A 19,829-nucleotide genomic window follows, 5' to 3' on the forward strand; every position below is an offset into this window, starting at 1 on the left:
TCAGAGCAAGGAAGAGTCAGGGAGCGCAAGCATGTCAAGACCAGGAAAATGGCGTGAATTTCCAGCCAAAAATGTTTTTTTCCCCCCTTTTTAAGGACTGATGTGTCCTTGATTCTTCCCAAACACACGTATGGGAAAACAAGAGCAGACTCTTTCCAGGACATCACAGTACTCTCTGGTTACAACACTATGGCAGCTTTACTGGGCCAAGTGCCACCTGGAAGTACACGTTGTTTGAAAAACAAGGCTGTATTTCTTGAACAGCACATCATGGCTCCAAACCCAACAGGAGCAAATCGGCAGGAGCGCTGTAACAGGAAAACCTTGCTGGATGCAGAAGGGACTTCTCTTTCCCTCCCCTTTGTCCCTCAAAAAGCCAATTCCCTGCCTTATGGGGCCCACTCCTACACTGACTAGGATTAGCATATTGACAGGGAGGGCAGGAAGAAGATGGATTTCTCATCCAGGTCCACTTTCAGGCTGAGTGATGTCTTTGTCTCACAGCTCACAGCCAACAGGCTTATACTATGATATTTGAAGTCTCCTTGGGATGGAAATGCTGGGTGTAGCAATAGAGAGAGCATCCCCTCTTAGATGTTCTCCAGGACAGCACCAATCTATTCCTAAAAGACCTCCCAACGTTCTGCAACTCAGCTAGGAGGAAAGCCTCTTGCCTAGCCAGCCTCTGCACTGAAACATGCTGTACCTGGGCTGCTGTGGCAACAGCTGGCATAACATATTCACTTGCAAATTAAACATGGCCTTTTGAAGCACGTGTTAAAGATCTAGCCAAGAGGAAAACATCAGACGGTCAGCCAATTCTCCTTGCTCAACTAATCACATCAAGAGATGGCTCCTTTTTCAGGACTGCTGGTGGCATTTCTCTGTCCTCTCTGTTCCTCAGGCTGCACTTGTCCCCTGAGCTGCATGACAGGCAAATTCAGCCCCATCCCTAACTGGTATTTTAAGCAAAACTGGAGGGATCTTGGAATACTTTTAGATTTTGATGGAGAGTGATCAACAGGGGAAAGACCCACCTTACTGACTCTCTTTAAAAAGCAAATGCTCTTCTGCAAATGGGCCCCTGGAGGACAGCTGAACTGGGCCAAGAGATTTCAAACTCTGGAGGAGAGGATGTCTGGGCCATCCAGAAGCTGAGGCAGCAACCCACTGCCTAAGTTCTTGTTCTGGGAAGAAGGTGTTACACTGCATTTTTTTCCCCAGAAGTATATATGTTCAACCACAAAGGAAAGAGAAATGGCCCAGAGCAGCTCCTGGGCTGGTGCAGTGTTTGTCAGCAGAGCTCCTGATGCAGCAGAGCCAGCATCTCTAAGCAATGAGACTGATAGTTACCAGCAGGATGTCTGTCTCCCGAAGCTGCTGGGACCAATATCCCCAGCTGACCTCCAGCAAGCTTACACGGCACAGACAACCACAGAGAGCGCCTGCTATTTCAGCCCCGCAATCATACATTCATTGCCTGACCTCCTTCTCTAAATCTTTATATCATATTTCTCACTCTGGAGACGTGACTCAATGTGTTGGCATAAGGAAATACGCCAGGAGAATATTCTTGTGCTTCTCCCCTTTATCCTACCCATCCTGCTATGTGTTTAATTGAAATAGCAGAAAGCGAGGAGCATTTGGAGGCTGCAGAAAAGCACGCAGAGACTTTTTGGCCCTCCTCAAGACAGAAAAGCAAGCTGGTTGAATTCTTTTCTAGATACTTTTCACAGGAAGAGCCCCAAAGGTAGCACGGGAAATTGCCACCTAACTTCATGGCTGCCACGTCCCTCTGACAGCAGGACGGCAGGATAACTGCTGTTCCAGGACCAGGATGCTGTCAGCCCATAGGAGATGCACCAGAGAAGAACCTCCACCAGCATCGCAGCAGCCTGTGGCCTCACTTCTGCCCACACTGAAGAGCAGGTGCCTTGGGGACCCTTGTGCCTCAGCATCATCCTGTCATTGTCAGCACACACAGATCCTGCATGGAAACCTCCTGCAAGACCTCCCAAGGGACTCAAAGCAGCATTTGAGGCCATGGCTGAGGACCACTTGACTTCAACCTCACCCCTATGTGAGATTAGCCTTTTCTGGTCAACCTGTGAGCAACCAGTTGAAATCATATAATTCTGCTGCATTTACTGAGTTCTTGCCAAAAGTGCCTACAGGGTCTTTGCTTCCAGGACAGATCAGGGAACAGTCTGAGGTTGCTTCACTGTGGCTTTCAGGCCCCATGAGGCTCTCCAACGAGAGTCCTACAGCACGGCATGTGGAACCAGAGACCAGGAGTGTCAAAGCCACTTGCTCAAGTCTGTGGGAAGCCTGCCGCAGAGTCAGGACCCGGGCTGGCTCTCCCACCTGCGTCCTGGGATGAGGGTGCAGACCCAGCTGGGGTGAAAAAAGGGCACTTCAGTCAAGGAAATGTCCAGATGTGCTTTAAGGAACCTGGGCATGGGGCAGCTGCTCTCAGCCCATCATCTGCCCCAACAACTTGACACGAGAGGTTCAGCAGGTAAGAGGGGGAGTGAAATGGAGGAGCAGTAGTGAGATTGCTGCCTGGCATTTGAGCGCAGACTGAAATGTTTTGTGTCACTCTCATCCTGGCTGGTGCTGTTAAAGCCAAAGCGAGATGCTGTGAAAAGAGAAAAAGAGCGAGGGGGATGTCTAATGTGACATTTTGGGGAAGCCATCCAAGTCCAGCTGCAAGTGTAGGAGCTGTGAATACCCAAAGGCAGGGCTTTTCCATCTTTTTCACCTTGTGGACCCTGCTAATTTTCCAGCCAAGACACAGACTCTCGTATAGTGGGCTACCTCTGCTGTCAACAGATCTGCTCCTACTGATTCCTGCTGCAGACCATGGACTCCTACGGGTCCACAGACTACAATTCAAAGACTCACGAACTTATACGTTGGCAATAAACCAGCAAAGCAGCATGACACATCCCAGAGATGGAAAGGCTGAAGTCTGGAGAGAAACCAAGTTACTGCCACCTCTCTGCAAGGGACCACAGCTGATCCTTACAGATTTCCCTGATGGGCACCAGAAGGACCAGATTAGCGATGGATTCACACGTGCAACCAGGGGCGCGCAAGGCGAGAGATCAGAAGTTTGCAGACAGACACACAGGCAAAGGCAGAACGTTGCTAGGGAAGACAGATCCACCCTCCAGTAAAAAACACCAGGAAGGACAAGCTGCCTGAGAACCAGAGAAGCTTCAGACCCAGGATCAGGCACGGCAGCCTGGGGCATCCCGTGTGGGAGCACTGCCATAGCTGTGCACCAGTCTCTGGAGTCTCCAGAGCCTATCCCTCCCCTGCTTTAACAGAGCTGGTTTAAAACCCTTTACATTTAGCCAGGACAGGAGAGGGAAGCAAAGCCTTCTAAGTGCTAAAAATGTTACTCAGTACTTAAAGGTACATCTGTGCTGCACGTACCTACCTTGCTAGCCCACAGCAGGTAACAGAGTGCAGAGTGCAAAGTCCGGGCCCCCACACCCGGCTGCTCACGGGAGCCCTTCGGCACCTGCGGGAGCTCCCTTCCAGCCAACAGAGCCCAAGTGATCAATTTGCTACTGTTTGGGCCCAAAGTGGTGAAAACACGATTACCGAGAGGTAACGACAAGTGGCAGGAGCTGCTCAGCCTCCTGGCACAGCTGGAGGAGAAGTGTCTGACATCTGGCACAAGAGGGACTGACCGGTTCTGGGGGAGTAGCTGATTTTTATAAGTTTCTTTATAAGCACCACTCAATTTTTTTTTTTTTTTTCTGTGTTTTTTCTAGGTCCCATTTATTCACTCACAGTAGGGCTTGTCTGTAATTCCCATGTGCGGGTAGATACAAACACTACTTATCTCCCCCTCCATGTTTCAGCCCTATTCATCAAGCATTTGTAAAGGGCATTTTATGAGCTCTGAGTTTTTAACAAGGCAGGCACACGGCTCCAAAGCGAACAAAGGGGCCCCTATTGGAAACTTTAAAGATGTTTAAACAAAGGCTTCTCTTGAAAACCTTTAACCCCTAATGCCAACCTCAAGGGAAATGCTATGTTATGAGCAATCGGAGCACAAATATCTTCTGTGACCACAGATTGCCTACAACGGGCTGCCTTGTTGGCTACGTCTTTTCTGTTTGCTGCCGTCGCCAACCAGGGCAGCTCCTGAGCCCATTTTGCACTAATCACATAAAATTTCTTTAGTTCCTCAAGAAAAAAGAAAGTTACAACTTCCACAAAAATCAACAACAGCTTTTTCCCGTTGGATGCAGCAATACCCTGCCTGCTTCGATGGAATGTGGTGTTTTACTACAAACACCGAGATTCCCTCCGTGCTTTCCGGATGGGAATTTGTATTTCAGATGAGGCCAAATTTATCCATATCCTGGTGACAAATATCAAGGATGAGATCCAAGAGCAGACTTCCACACACACACTTTTTGCTGGTATCAACTGCCAATCTAATGAATCCCTGAAGAGATCACAAGAATCTGCTTATGAAATGCAGTTTCTACTTGTTACTGAGAACCTGCACGCTCACTGCCTATGGTTAATTACTCCTGTTTGTGGAGAAAGAAAAAAAAATTACTATCAAGAGATGCTACAGAGGGTCCCACAGAGAGAACTTCATAGTAACTTTATAAATAATCTGGGCTCAACTGAAGCAAAACTCCTATGGGTTTAAGCAGAAGAGGTAAATTTGCATGCCTCATCTCAGCCGGGGCTCTGACCAGGCCCCTCTCCTGGAGCCGTCCTTCCCCCCCAGTCCCACTGCACACACGTGGTGGCTTCCTCGGGAGCGGGACAGTCCCGTCTCCCTGCCGGCCTCCTCACCAACACCGGTTCCCACTCGCAGCCCTGCCTCCCGGAGGGACTGGGCACCTCTCTGCACCGCCGCAAACGCCGTCCTCACTGAACGAGGGGGAGACCCCAGCGGAGCACGTACCCCCACATCTGCTCAGCTCCGGCGGCCGCGTGTTAGCACAAATACGATGAGTGCAGAATAATCCGATTTTCCAAACAAGTTTTCCCACGTAATTGCTTGGAACAAAAATGCCCAAAGCTAATTTTTCCCCTTGAAATGACTAGAATTATAAGCCAAAGGTGGCTGATTGCTTGTGCCAACGTATTTATGAGTATGCACAGACTCAACTTTCCAGTCGTGCAGAAACAGTCCATAACAAACTCAGGGCACACTTCTAAGCTTATCTTTTTGCAGGATCTCGAGCTCCTATTGCTCAGTACGCCCTGCCCAGGTGTACCAGACTTTATTATTCTCTGCGAAAAGAGATCCTCGATTGTATAAGCAGGAACCTGCCCCAAGCTAGGCGAAAGGTGAGCAGAGCCGGCAGACAGCGAACTGCGCCAGCCCGCCAGCGCGGGGGAGTTTCACATCCTCCGCACCGAAAGCGGGGTACCCCGGCCCACAAACGTGCCCCCCAGCCCAGCGCTCCGGAGGGCAACCGCTGCCACCGCGGCAGGGGGGCAAGCGCGCACAGGCGGGGGGCTTCGGGGGGGCTCCAGCCCGCAGCTTTGGGGGAAAAACCCATATTAAAGACTCTGCTCTTCTCCCCAGCGCCCCCCGCTTTGCTGTCTGCTCTCCATGCCCAGGATCGCTGCCCCCAGCCCCACTCCAAGGAAAAGCCCCCCCCGGAGGCTGCCAACCCCCGCGGCAGCGCTGGGCGCTGGCAGAGCCCCGCGGGGCCGGGGCCGGGCTCACCCTCACCCCCACCCTCACCCTCACCCCTCCTCTCCTCTCCCTTCCCTCCCGCAGGGGCGGCGCTGCCCGCGGAGCCCCTCACTCACCCCTGCCGGCCGCGGAGCCGCTCCCCGCCGCGCTACTGGGGCAGGTACGGCGGGCGCGGAGCTGCGCGGGGCGCGGAGCTGCGCGGGTCGGGGCGCGGGTCGGGGCGCGGCGGCGGCAGCGCTGGGAGGCGGCGAGGCCCCGCGCGGCATTTAACGGGGCGGGGGGAGCGGGGAGGGGGGGGGCGGCGGGGCGGGCACGGCCGCCGCGCCCCGGCCCGGCCCCGGGGCAGCGCTGGGGGGGGGGGGGTTGAGCCGCCCGCCCCGGCGTGGGGGTGCCCGCGGGCTCCCGCCTCCCCCCGCCCCGCGGGTCGTGTCCGCGCAGGTGCCCACGGGCACGCGGAGCTGCGCGCAGGTGGGAGCGGCCGTGGCCGGGGCTGCGCGGGGGTCGGCGCCCAGCGGGGCGCAGCGCCGGGCCCTCATAGCCCGGCCCGGCCCTGCCCTCGCTTTTTGCTTTTTGCTTTTTTCTATCTTTGTTCTTTTTTCTTTCCTTTTTCTTTGTTCTTTTTTCTTTTTTAAAAAAATTAATTTAAAAAATTTTTTCCTTCTTTTTTTTCCCTTTTTCTTTCATTTTTTAGTTCTTTATTATTTTCTTTCATCTTCTCCTGCTGTGGGAGTGCACCTGGGAGCCCCATAAACTCAGAACATCCTGAAAAAAGGGGTTTCCGAGCTTAACATCCCTTTGAGCTACAGTCCCCTGGGAATTTAGGAAGCTCTGCAGGTAGTGGCTGCAGTGTGGGGAGGTGCGTTTGAACCAGGGAGCTGCAGAGCAGCGCTCTGAGGGCTGTAGAGTCTCAGGTTGAGTTTCCAGCAAGGTCCGCTAATGTGCCCAACTGTAGGGGTGGAGATCATCAGCAGAGGCTTCTTAGACACCCTGGAATCGACCTTCCCAGCCCTCCACCTCTTCTCAGCACTTAGATCAATCTAGTGGTGTAGGAACCACCTTTAGTGCTTTATAGGGCTGTGTCTTAGTGCTTTAACAGCACTTACTTTCCTCTTTGCACCAACATCAACAGCTACATGAGGAACAGAGAAAGGAGTCTACAGTAAAGCACCCACATTATCTGAATTTTCTAGCCGATAAGCCAATCCTGCGTTATCAAACTCGGGCATTTTGAGGGTGTTGGTCCTTCTGGGGCAGGCACAGGGCAGTCAGGAACATGCCCGGGGTGACCACCCTGGCTGGCCCCTGGTCCCCCGCAGCACTCACCGCTGCAGGGTTTTCACTCTTCCTGTTCTCGGCTGGTGTTTGCCATTGGTGTGGTCAATAAATCCCCCAAGCCCAGAAAAGGCTGAATTTCACTTGTGTGTGCAGTGAGGAAAATATGGGATTTATAAATACCCATGCATATACAAGGGCTTGTGGGTTAGGTTGGTCTGGATTAAAGAAGGTATTGAAAAATGAGGGAAGCCAGAAACTGCAGGCTTCTCATTTCTGTGACTTCTAATGGCTTTTCCTTTTGCATAAACATTGCATTGACTCCATACCCAAGAGCACTGCAGGCATTTTCTCCCCTGCTCTGTACAAAATATAACCCAGACCTCTAAAATGGATATTTTTTATTAGGACGTTTGGTTTCCCCAAGCTGAGGAAAGAACAATTGCCCTCTGTGGCAGCAAGTCCCCAGAAGCTGCAGGGCAGCCATCTCCTGAGCGGGGCAAACGGCAGCTCCTCTGTGGGGGTAAAGCAGCAAATTAAAGCTCTGCACTTGAGTTCAGTGTTACCTGTGCTTGAGGACACTGTTAGCATGAGTTAAAGCTCTTGTATAAAGAGTTGATTTGAAGACCCCGTTTCCATACAGTAGCTGCCAGGAGTGTATTTTGGTCTCCTGAGTTGGGTACTTTCATTCCCAGGAGACCAAAAAAATTGGATCCCTTCCTCTGCAAGCTGAGCTGGTGACTGCCGGTGAACTGGAAAGCAGCAGTGCAGAAGGAGGTTTGCTTCTCCCGGTGCCCGTAAAGTGCTTTTTCTGCTTCTGCAGTTACCCAAGGGTGCACACACGGGGTGTTGTGGGACTTCCCGGCCTGATCTGCTCTCACAGAGCCGGAGGTGATGTGGGGACCAGGGTACGTCCCACACCATGAGCGTGGCTGTCTCAGCGGGGACGTGCGACCCAGCGGCAGGGGAAGGCTGAGCTGAAAAGGCCCCTGGGTTGGGTTCTCCCCTGCTCGTGACAGAGCAGGAGCTGTGCCTGCGGCGGGCGGTCACCCAGGGCGGCAGGGTGCACCGAGCTGCCGTGCTCTGCGGCGGGAGGCGGCCGGCGATGCCCAGCCCTGCCCGACCCACCGGGACCAAGGAAGGAGAAAATGCATTTCCCAGCTGGAGACAGGACAAAGGGCTGAGTGATGCCCCCACACTCGCTGCTGGGAAGGTGAGGGCTAATTTTCAGCTGTGGTGTTAAACATTAGCTCTCCTAAAATCAGCGATATGAATGCAGGTTCCGACCCTACCAAAGCCTCTCGGCGCCTGCCTGGGTTCCCTGTGTGCCCACATAAAACGAGATGGTCCAGCTGTGTGGCTCCTGTGAAAAGCACACAGGACCCTCCTCCTTTTCTGCTTCGTTTCCCATGGAAGAGGGCACAGCAACACAGCCGGGACTTGCAAATACCCACGGGTGCCCTGGGTCTCTCCCACCTCCAACACCAGGGCAGAGCCACCCCAGAGATGCACCTCAAAGCGTGCTCGCACCCTCTCCTGACCTAAAGCGAGGGGAGAGCCTTGGTGGTAAGCGATGCCAGGCTGAGCAGGGAGTGGGAAAGGCTTACAAAAATCAGCGTAGGAGAAAGGTGGTGGCTCCCCCCTTGCTCCCCCCCTGCTTCCACATAATGCCTAACTGTCTGCGAGAGCAGTCGAGTCCCAGCTGAGACCTCAGGCTCTGAAAAGGAGGCTTTTAGCATGAGCTCTAAGAGCCCGGCCCGTGCGGTGCTGCTAACATGACACTGAACTAACACTGCACTACAATCAAAGCATTTTAATAATTTAATATAATAAATGTCAGAAGGAGTGAATAATTCCCTGTAACCCTGAGGAGGCTGTAGGTGCCAGAAGGAGCCAAGTGGGTATATTGAGCTGCTTTAGCAATAGCCCTTTGACTCTCTGAAGGTAAATTTAAACCAGATGATGGATGTTGGGTGGTCGCCTCTGTGGGCAGAATGGCGAGCACTGTTCAGAAGTGCGTCACTGAAACAATTTAGGCCCAAAATTTGGAAGGCAATGGCTGCAGAGAGCGGACAAAGAAAAGAAAAACAAGTTCCTCCAGCTAGACATCAAATCTGAAGAACTATGGTCTGTTTACCTGCCTTTGGCATGCACATTCCCACTTTAAGCAGTAAACAGCATGTGGATAATTATTCCAGAAGGCTCTTTAATAAGCTCCGGGCAGTACCCCACGTGCCTCTGGTATTACGTACGGATGGCAGGGAGCAGTGATACCTGCACAAGCCTGGCCCTGCCCCGAGCCGGTGCCGCGGGAGGCTCTGTGCAGCAGGCATTGCTGCTGGCCACGCTGTCAGCACACGTCTTAATCCACAGGTTTTGGCAATTTGCTCCTGAACACTCCCTGCTGCTGCTTGGCCTCGGTACCAGGCTGTTCCCTACTCTGCCAATGGGTTAATGGGAGAGGCTCCCTCCAGCAGCTCCCAGCCCAGCCGGATGGGTGCTGGGGAGCTGATCGGTGCTGGTGGGTGACACTCACAGGGACGGAGCATGTGTCCCCTCAGCTGAGACATGAGCAAGGGCCCAAAGCTACACTCTCATTTTGCTCTGAGTGCTGAATGATGAGACTCACCAGGAAAAAATTCACACACCCAGCCTGGTTCTCCCCTGCTCTGTGCCCATTGTCTCTGACAAACTGAGGGCAAGATGCTACTGAGTGGAGCCAGCAAGGTTTAGCACTCATTTTTCACTGTGCTACATTAGTGTAAAAGAATATCCAGGGTCAGGCCAATGGACAGCCTTTTCCTTGATCTGTTTTCACATTTATCCCGATCAAAATCAGTAGTTCTGTTTAAAAAAAAAAACCAAAAACTTTTGCAGAGGGATTCCCAAAAGGTGCTTTTAGATGAAGGGAAAAATTGCAAAGGCAGATCAAAGCTGAAATCACACTATTGCTTGGCAGCAGAGGAGTGAGACAGCTGCAGATTGCCATTATGGAAAAAGATAAATAACTTTCTTACAGGATCTCTTTGGCTGCACAAACATATAAACCACTCAGTAGATAGAAAAGCTGGAGTGAAGCTTTTCAGCAAGACTAGGTAACCCATCCCAAAGCTCAACTTCAGCAAGCTGGAGCAGGCATCTCCCAGCCTCGCAATGGAGGGTTGGAGGGAACAGCTCCAGCCTTGGCACGGGAGCTGGTACGGGCAATCTGAGGGTCTATCTGGCAAAGGATCTCCTTCTACCTTGCCGGCAGTGCTGGCCGGGGTGAGCTGTGGCAGAGCCCAGAGCCGTGTGCTGGCAGCAGCACTGGGGCTGCCGCGGGGAGAGGGGCTCTGTTACAGCGCCGGCTCTGCAGGCAGCATCGGGCTCGCCATGGCCATAAAACATTCATTTCCCAGACACAGAGCAGCAGCTAATGCTGTGAGTGACACTGGCACCAGCTGTAAATCTGATTTTGGCAGAGCTCTGTTGATTTATGCTTGCTGGTGATCCGGCTAACACATCTAGGATAAAGAATTGAGAACAAGGAGGGCAGCAGATTATATCACCCATCAAATAACTGAACAGAGCAGTGATGGGAAAATCTGTGGAGTGCAAAGCCTCAGGTGCCTGTGGGACTACCCAGAGGAGACGCTGGGTAAATATTTGCTTGTATGGGAGATGTGTTTGTCTTCCATATACAAACAGGAGAGCATCAGTTCCATCCACAACGTGGGAAAGCTGGAAATGAAGGGATATACATTTAAAGTGAAGTGTAACATCACTGGATCCTAGAAGCTATAAAGGGCACAGCCTTTTTAAAGTACACGTGTTGCACTGGGAAGAATGGAATTGGCAGGTGAACTCTTCTAAAAGGCCACTTGGCATGCCTGCTTGCTGCTTCTCTCCCTGGGAGCTTACTCTGGCTTCTGAGCCCAGCAAGAGCTCACCATAGCCTGCCTTGGGGTGCTTGGCAGGACCAGATTTACCTCTCTTCACGCATCTGATCATTTATGCCCTCAGTTATTCTCCATTTCTAGCCCATTTAAGAGGAAGAGAGACTGTTTTTAATGGGGATGCTCCACTGCATACCTCTTGCAAGATTTTCCCTGGGTGGCCATGCCTGATGCCCCCATCCTCACTGCTTCTCCTCCGAGCGATCCCCCGGCGCTGCCCGCAGTCCCTGGCCTCTTTCTCCCAGTGGCTCAGCAATGTCTTTTGCAGCTGTGCCTGGGGCTTCACAGCCTTCTCTGGCCACTGCTGTTTCTCTCTGTCTCTGATGTGAGGCCACCGCTGTGTGGAGATGTCATGAGTGACCCCCCAGCAGCCTTGGGAGGGTCAAGAGCCAGAGCCTGAAGCCAGTTTCCACACAGCTTTCTCTCTCCTGAGGATGCTGGATCTGCTTTGGGTCTGATGCTCATCCAGGTAGGTCCAAAAACATCCCCTGGGCATGCAGAACAGAAACACAGAGCCATTTTCCAAATACCAGCAGACATGAACACCCCTTCCGAGCAAGGCAAGTGAGCTCAGCACACAGAATAAGTGAGCTCAGGCTTAAGTCAAGACCTTTCCATAATCAGCCAGGATCCCCTTGGTAGGAGCAATTTCTTGAGTGTGCCCAGCTGCCACATCCCAAACATGGGCAGATGTGCCAAGGAGGGGGTCCTGCCCAGGCAGCACTCCTCCCCTCTCCTCTGGTTTTCTCTTATCCAGCCAAAAGTACTTGAGGGGTTTAGGGGCTTTCTGTAGGGCAGGAGCTGGTGTTCTTCAGATGGGCGGTCTCGCCTCCTCTGAAAGCAAGTCGGCATCACAGAACGTCTCCTCAGGAGACACCCCATAACTCTCCCCCCTCTCATCCCCCAGTTCTTGCACACGTGTCCCAGATGGCAGAGCAGGGCACCTCAGGCTTGGACCCACCTCACCTCTCTCTAGCCAGTTAACGCCCAACCTACTAAGTTAGCAGAGTTAAATGCCGGGTGCATGAGAACTCCTTCCAGTTAATAGAGCAGAAAGAATCAGTAAAACCACCCACTTCTTAGGTCTCAGAGAAAAATGCATCTATTTTCACCCAACAGCCCTTGCAGAAGCTGACGAGCAGCTCCTCCTTGCATGACAGCTCCCCAGCTGCACTCACGGCTCAGCAGCATTTTCCGACTCACCAAAAATCCAAGCAGCAAGAAGCACATCAGGTGGAAAAACAAATTAATAATCAATTAGAGCGCTGCTACCATTGTGTGGGACTGGACATCTTAGAAATGCACATTTCAGAGCTGTAAGCATAGGTCCTTGTGTGTGTTCGATTGAAAACCGATGAAGCAGTTATTCAGTTACTCAAACATTATATTTTTCAATGCCAGCCCTGGTGTTGCAGCAGCTGAGATGCTCTCTGAGCTCCAGTGCTTTCTGATGGGAAAGCCTTTCCACCTCTCCCACCCTGTCAGGCTGGACACGGAGGGAGCCCCAGGATCCCTGCTCAGTGTAGGACTGGTAGGGCAAGGCGAGGAGCCTGGTTCTGGTGTTACAGTGCTGGGGGACCACTGTCTTATAGATCCAACCCGTACCAAACCAACCTGCTTCGAGATGGCGTGCGGAGGTACCTGCAGCTGCCGGCAGACCAGACAGTACTGATACTGCACGCCAAAGTCGCACAGAAGTCATATGGCAATGAAAAAAGGTAGGAGATCACTCCAGCTTCTCTGATAGCCACTTCCAAACCCAGCTAACTAAAGCTTGATTTCAGCCTTGCTAGATTTCTCTGATCTAAGCTGGTAAAGCAAATGATTTAACATATCCCTTCTACATCCACTCATGACCTTTTTGCATCCAAACCCATTGTTTAATCTTCACGAACTGAGTAACACAAGAAGGATATTAACCCCACCTCCATCCATCCCAGTTAGACATTCCTAGTGGTGAGGTTCCTCCCGTGAAGTACTGGAGAGCAAAGATGAAGTAAAAGAAGGGCAGATACTATTCAAATCTTACCCTTCAAGAATGAAATTAGAAAGACGAAGAAGAGCAAAGGTTAGTGTTTTAAGTGCTCTGGAAACGTTGTCTTAAAATCTGAACAGCCACAGCAGAGACTGGGGTGTTTCCATCAATGCCCACGGTCTCCAAAAGCTGATATTTTTGAAAATCCTTCCTGCCCTGCAAAAACACCTTGAGGTTCTGGCTTGAATCTCCAAAATTGCTACTCCTGGGCAGTGACGTCAGACTGTGGCACTGTAATATAATTAATCCTCCATTAATCCTTGTGATATAAATAATCCTCTGTTATTACTGAGTGTGGAGTAGCTATGAGGCAAGGAGCTCTACCTCTAAAGCGTAACCCACCCAGACCCCAACGACCCCAGGGGACAGCTCTAGGCTGGGCTGGCTGTGCCTACAAAGTCTTTATCGCATGCAGCCTCCTGCCAGGGGCTGCTGGTCCACAGGTGAAGGTTTTGCTTCAGGGCTGGGTCTCCCAGCCAGGAGGGAAGCCCTCGTATCACGGAGCCTTTGGGACAGCCTCTTTCCCCTGCTCCAGACCCCATGCAAGGGATGAGTGTGAAAATGAGATGCTAGGTCTGGAGAGGGAAAAAACCAGCACAGAGCTCCCAGGTTAAAGTTTAAAGGTGCTGGTGCCATTTTTCTTCATGGTGGGAGTCAGAGGCCCGTGCCGTGGATGACTTGTTTAAATAAACCTGTACCCAGGACTTTAGGGCTCTGAAATATCTAACCCCCTGCACTGGTGTTTTCTCTGCTTTACCCAGTATCAATAGAGGATGAATTTGCACCATTCACACAAGTGCAAAGACAGTGGAAACCCAAATAAAACACAGGAAAATAGGTTTCTAAAATGCTGGCTATAGATTTATTTGCATTGGGCTCTGAATCTGGCTGTGAATGCAAACTCTGTTCCCGACCTGCTGAAACTCCCACATGGCAGGCGGGCAGAGGCAGGGGGCCCAATCCCCCCTCGGCTCGGGGCAGGGGGGGGTCGAGGCGTCCTGTCCTCCCCTCCAGAGCCAGTGGGCTTATGGCCACCAGCAGCCCCGACAGATGTGGCAGCCACCCGGGCTGGGGCTGTCACTGTGGCTGGAGGCAGCCGGTGCAGGACAGAGAGGCTGAGACAGCCGGTTCAGCAGAGCCCAGCTCCTCCGGCCAGCCTTGTCCACATCCCCCAGCCGGGGGTCCCCCAGCCCTCGCTGCAGCACCGTGTCCCTCCCAGGTTGCTCCCAGCGCTGGTGAGCCCTGGCAAAGGTCTCTGCTCTCAGCGCAGCTGTCCCATCACCCCCGAGCACCTTTTCTGGGTGCTGAAGTGCAGTAAGAAAATGCCCTCTTGTTTCTGCAGGTTTTTCTGCCCCCCACCTTGTGTCTACCTGAGCGGGCCAGGATGGAAGTTAAAACAGGAGCAGATAAAAGGTAAGCACTGGGCGGCATCCCTTTCTTCCCATGCCATGGAGAGCTTCCCTTCCCTCCGCCTCCACGAAGGGAAGAGTGACCCAGTTTATTTTATCTTTGCTCCCCAAACTCCTCTTTCCCTCTCGAGGCTGAGCCCTCTGTGGTCCAGACCTGGGGAAGGCTGGAGCCTGGGTCACCCACTGCACCAGGAGGAGCCGAGCCTTTGTCTGTGCCTGTGCCGGGGCTGGAGGGTGCTTCTCCCCATCTCTTCCAGCCAGGGACCTGGGAGAGGCGGATTTTCGGGTGTGTGGGTACATGGGGTTGGACAGCATGGGCAGCAGCCTGATGGAGACCCAGAAGCTCAGCTTCGAGGAGCAGCCGGACGCAAAGGTAAAGCCCACTGCTCCCTGGGGCTGTGGGGACCCCACTTATGCAGGGGCCAGGCTGTCCCTAACGTCATCCCACATCCTGCGAGGTCACATCATCCCCTTCCTCGGAATGCCACAGTCCTTCCTTCCCAGCCATCGCTCCCTGTGGCACGTGCAGCAGCCTAAGAAGCTGGGCAGGCTCCCCTGCCTTGCAAAGAGCCCTGTCTTTCTTTGGCACCATCTTTTCAGGTCGACAGCCCTGTGACAGGCAAGCTGCCAAAATCTGTACAGCTCCCTCAGCCCCGGTACCTTCTCCCGATGAACAGCACTGCTGCTTATCGCAAAATGAAAGCCTGCTCTTTCATTTGCAGATAAACAGCTAAAAAAAACCCGTGATCAATCCCAAAGTTCAAGAGCTTCAGCAGAGCTCTGACATCTTTTGATAGGGGGAAAAAAAGGAAGAAAAAGCATTATCTGGGGTCCCCGAAGAGCGCAGGGTCTGAGTCGGGCCAGAAACCTTACAAAAAGAGCCTTTGTCTGCAGTGCTTGCGCTGCTGCTAAGGCATGGTGTATCGGCCAGGACGGCAGGGAAACCATAAACCCAGGGTGATTTCTCATGTTATGTGGGATAAATCACACATGAACATTCATTTCCATGAGGAATTCTCTGCCCCCAGTGTAAATAAAGCCTCTGCCGAACCCCAGCTCTTCATTCCACCTGTAATAACATCTCCGGTCGTTTCCCCCTTTAAATGAACCCAGGGCTCTTTGAAAGGGTGCTATTATGTCCTTGCGGGGCAGTGAGGAGGGTGAGGAGGATGAGGAAGGCTGGTGGGGCTGAGCTGGAGCTGTCAGCAGCCCCTCTCTGCCCTCGACAGGGCTTCAGCTGTGCCAAGGCACTGTACATCTCAGACGCGGACAAGCGCAAGCATTTCCGCCTGGTCCTGAAGCTCTTCTTCAGCAACGGGCAGGAGATCGGCACCTTCCACAGCAAGCTGATCAAGGTCATCTCCAAGCCCTCGCAGAAGAAGCAGTCGCTGAAGAACACAGACCGTGCGTATGGGGATGGCTCTGTGGAGAGGAAGGCGGGCACGAGCCCAGGGTGGGATGCTGTCCGAGTGCTCACAGCTTGGCTCCAGAGTGGTCCAGGCTGGACGCAGAGCCCATGGTCACCCCCAAAAGAGGATGTGTCTGGGCATATTGATGTCTCATCTCCAAATGGTTCACCCACCACAATGTGTGATGCCCTGATGCCAATGTGCTCCCCATACTGTGGGCTTCACCCGCACCTTTGAAAAGCCCAGATGGGCTGGCACTTACCTGCAGAGAAAGGCAGCCGGTGGGTGCTGGCTCCTGCCAGGCTGGTTACACCCGTAACCAGGACTTGTCCTCCCCTGGCTTGACAGAGCCGTAGTTCAAGCCATACACAGACCTGGCAAGCGCTAACCCCGCCACCTCTCCCTGCAGTCTGCATCTCCTCGGGCTCCAAAGTCTCCCTCTTCAACCGCCTGCGCTCCCAGACCATCAGCACCCGCTACCTCTCTGTTGAGGGAGGAGCCTTCATCGCCAGTGCCAGGCAGTGGGCAGCCTTCACCCTCCACCTGGGTAAGGAGCCTCGCAGGGCCGCTGGTGCCGGCCATGCCCAGGGATGCCTGCCTCCAGCCCTGGCTCTCCCCTCCTGCAAAGCCAGTTCTTGGGAGCAAAAGGGGTGGGAATTAGCCTGGGGGTGCGGGAACCTGGCTCAGGTCTCACATCTGCCCAGTGTTCCTGGTGTGTCTCTGGAGCTGATGACTGTTTCCCACTGATTTTGAGGGTTGGCATCATGCTCTGAGGGCACACAAGCTGTGACCAGGGCAGCAAGAGCTGTATTGATCTGAACATTCACAAATCCAAGCAAGTAACTTGCTTGGAAGAGGCCAGAGCCCAGCAGCATCCCTGCCCATGCTGCCTCTGGCAGTGTCCCCATGAGGTACCACATCCCAGTCCTGTTCTCCCATGCTGGGCTCCCAGGGAGAAGTGGTGTCTCCAAGCAGTGAGCACCTACAGAGCAGAGAAAGCAGTAAGAAAGCACCGGGAGCAGGGCCAGACCTGTGCATAGCAAGGCGGCGCAGGTTGACCTGCTCCCCAGCTGCTCAGGCCAGTGACTGTGCCTTTCTCCTTCCCGGCAAGCCGACGAGCACTGCACCCGGAGCGAGTTCCCTCTGCGGGAAGGCTATATCCGCTACGGCTCCGTGGTCCAGCTCATCTGCACGGCCACTGGCATCACCCTGCCTCCCCTGGTAAGCCTCCATCCCATCCCCGCAGTGTCAGACACACGGCCCTGGCTGCTCTGTGGCTCTGAGCGCTGGGTGCCATCCCTGGGCTGATGCTGCTGCCCCGCAGATCATCCGGAAGGTGACGAAGCAGTATGCCATGCTGGATGTGGACGAGCCCATCTCCCAGCTCCACAAATGTGCCTTCCAGTTCCAGGGCAGCGACCACATGTACCTGTGTCTCTCCACAGAGAAAGTGATTCAGTTCCAGGTACGGCAGCGTGAGGAGGAGGTGGGGACCCCCGGGGCGCTCCCCATCCTCTCTCCAAGCTCCTCTGTGTTGCTGCTGGCTGGGGAACATGTCACTGGGAGGGGTCTTCCAGCAAAGGGGGTCTGCATCCAAATTAAGGTCAGAATCGCTGCAAAGCTGTCTGCCTCCAGTTTGCCGGCTTCACTGGAGTCATCATCACTGAGGTCTTTGCAAAAGTGTCATGATCGCTGTTTCCCAGTGAGTGAAGCAGTCACTTGCTGGAATGGAGACACTGGGTGTCCTGGCTCCGGACCCCTGCCATCCCCGCTGCAGCGCATTTGAGGCTGTGACTCTCTCTGCAGGCATCTCCCTGCCCAAAGGAAGCCAACCGGGAGCTGCTGAACGATGGCTCCTGCTGGACCATCATCGGCACCGAGACGGTGGAGTACACCTTCAGCGAGAGCCTGGCCTGTGTCCGTGAGCCCGTCAGCCCCGTGCCGCTCATCACTGCCCTGCAGGTAGGCACAGTGCTGGCCACGGGCCACCCCCACCACTCCATTACCTGCCTCTGTCATGGCTCCTGCTCCTAAGCCCTTGCACCCATGCCTGGTGTCTCTCGGTTTTGGGATGCTGTGAGAATGCCCAGGTCTGGACTGCTGCAGCAGGGACAGGATGCGCAGGCAGAGCATCCTTCGGGAGAGGGAGTCTGGCTCATTCCACCACGTGACGCCCTGCCATGCCCTCTGCCCGTCACAGCTCACGGGCGGCGGGGACGTGGCCATGCTGGAGGTGCAGGGGGAGTATTTCCATGCACACCTCAAGGTCTGGTTCGGAGACGTGGAAGCAGAGACGATGTACAGGTAACGTGGCCGAGTGGGCTGGGGAGCAGGCAGGGAACGGCAGCCAGGTTTGGGCTGAACTGGGCAGCTCTGGGAGGGATGTGGCTGCCAATCTTGGGGATGGGGGCACTTGCACTGTCCTTTCTGCAGCACCAAGCACAAACACTGCAAGGAGAGGCAGGGGTGAGTCTGGCTGGTGCCTGCTCTCTGCCCTGACTGCAGGCTGGGGGTAGCGGTGGTGGGGGACAACAGGGACCTCAGGGGGCTGCAAACAACCAAGCAACCCCGGCAGAGAGGAACGAAACACCAGGCACAAGAGGGGAAACCGGCTGGAGGTGTCATGCTGAGCTCCAGGCTGGAGGAGATGTGCTGGCACTCATTGCCAGCCGCTCCTGCGTGGGACCATCCTCAGCTAGTGCATGTTTTCCTCTCCTCTGCACTGTTCCCAGGAGCCCCAAGTCCCTCGTGTGTGTTGTCCCCGATGTCTCTGCCTTTGGCAGTGACTGGAGGTGGCTGCGCTACCCCATCACGGTCCCGCTCCTGCTGATCAGGGATGATGGCCTCATCTACTCCAGCTCATTCACATTCACCTACACCCCGGAGCAGAGCTTCATCCCAGGGCAGCAGGTCCTCTCGGACATCCCCCAGGACTCAGACAAATTACTTGACAGCATCCATCAGGAGTTCACCAGGACCAACTTCCACCTCTTCATGCAGAGCTAGCAAGCTGGGCAGGCAGAGGCTTGGCCTCACCGCCAGCCCCAGGGAAGGGGAGCAGCCCTGAGCCCTGCTGGGGTTCCCTATCCAGGGCTCGGGGTGGGCCTGCCACAGGGTCCTCCCCACACATCGAATGCCCACCATGTTACTGTGATTTGCTGACTTCTCTCTTCTTCATGGCAGCATCTGACCCTGCTGAGATCTCACATGAGAGTGTCAATAAATCAGGCTTGAAGGCCTCTTTACTGATTCAATTGCTTCTTTACTAACCTTCACGATTTACCTCCCATGCTGGCACAGAGCATCACAATTCCCTTGATGCCCTCAGTCCATATATTCAAAGGCAGGGAGGGACAGGGATGATGCATGAATGCAACCTTAAATGTTATTGATCTGTACCAGGAATCCTTGCATCGCTTCTGTGCTTTTCAGTAATGAGGAGCTGATTTCCAGCAGCCAAATACCTGGCACCAGATGTTTTGGTTTTTTATTGGAGGCCCAAATGGGGTTATTTCAAAAGGAAAAAGGAAAATGAGAGAAAAAGACTTCAGTGTGAAACCCAGCCCCTTCCTAGCTGGTGTGGCTGTGCTGAGCTCCGTTGCTTTACACACTTACACACACAGAGAAATTGCAGTGCTGGCATCAGCTGGAAACTGCTGATCTAAATATGCCATAAAAAGAAGCCAGGTTTCTTGGAGCCGACCCGAGCGTTACGCAGAGTGGGTCTTACAGCTTTATTTAGTCTTCAGATCTCCATGGCATCAGAAGGCCCATGGTGTACCTGGAAACCTGCTGGTTTGGCAGTCCTGAGCCGGCTTTTGAAACAACCCAACTGCCAAACCCACGGAGCTGTTTAACCCACACTGACCTGGGGGGCAGCGGGCAGGGGAGCAGGGGAGGCGTGCTGCCCCACCACCCGCAGCACCCCAGGAGTGCAGGGCACCTGGCCCCACACATGGGCATCCCTGGCTCATCGCCCGGCTTACCCGCATGTTTCGTGCAATCCAGCACGTTTTGGACGCCGGCACTGCACAGACCGAGAGCCCCAGCATGCAGCCCGTCCTCGGTCTCGCCGGGTGCATC

At 53.9% G+C, this 19,829-nt stretch overlaps 1 protein-coding gene across 1 annotated transcript; it reads left to right on the forward strand.

Moving 5' to 3' along the window:
• The first annotated feature begins 1,857 nt into the window (after positions 1-1,857).
• On the forward strand, positions 1,858-18,752 carry RBPJL (recombination signal binding protein for immunoglobulin kappa J region like). Its single transcript, XM_074888151.1, has 20 exons — positions 1,858-2,080; positions 2,235-2,315; positions 2,448-2,518; positions 2,860-2,914; positions 3,550-3,618; positions 4,359-4,545; positions 4,763-4,938; positions 5,216-5,331; positions 5,608-5,668; positions 5,771-5,846; positions 12,486-12,611; positions 14,271-14,341; positions 14,595-14,710; positions 15,567-15,741; positions 16,156-16,293; positions 16,858-16,967; positions 17,071-17,211; positions 17,553-17,708; positions 17,947-18,050; positions 18,479-18,752. Exons 1-20 carry the CDS (start codon positions 1,858-1,860, stop codon positions 18,750-18,752), a joined length of 2,526 nt encoding a protein of 841 aa, XP_074744252.1.
• Positions 18,753-19,829: the final 1,077 nt, after the last annotated feature.

Source organism: Strix uralensis, chromosome 18 (assembly GCF_047716275.1).
Source record: "Strix uralensis isolate ZFMK-TIS-50842 chromosome 18, bStrUra1, whole genome shotgun sequence".
Lineage (NCBI taxonomy): Eukaryota > Metazoa > Chordata > Aves > Strigiformes > Strigidae > Strix > Strix uralensis.

Bases quoted from the DNA above. Each gene is read 5' to 3' on its own strand.
- RBPJL (XM_074888151.1), top strand. From the start codon at position 1,858: ATGCACCAGAGAAGAACCTCCACCAGCATCGCAGCAGCCTGTGGCCTC. The intron at 4,546-4,762 runs GTTAATTACTCC...CTTCCCCCCCAG, and splicing joins CTGCACGCTCACTGCCTATG to TCCCACTGCACACACGTGGT. The intron at 16,294-16,857 runs GTAAGGAGCCTC...CTTCCCGGCAAG, and splicing joins AGCCTTCACCCTCCACCTGG to CCGACGAGCACTGCACCCGG.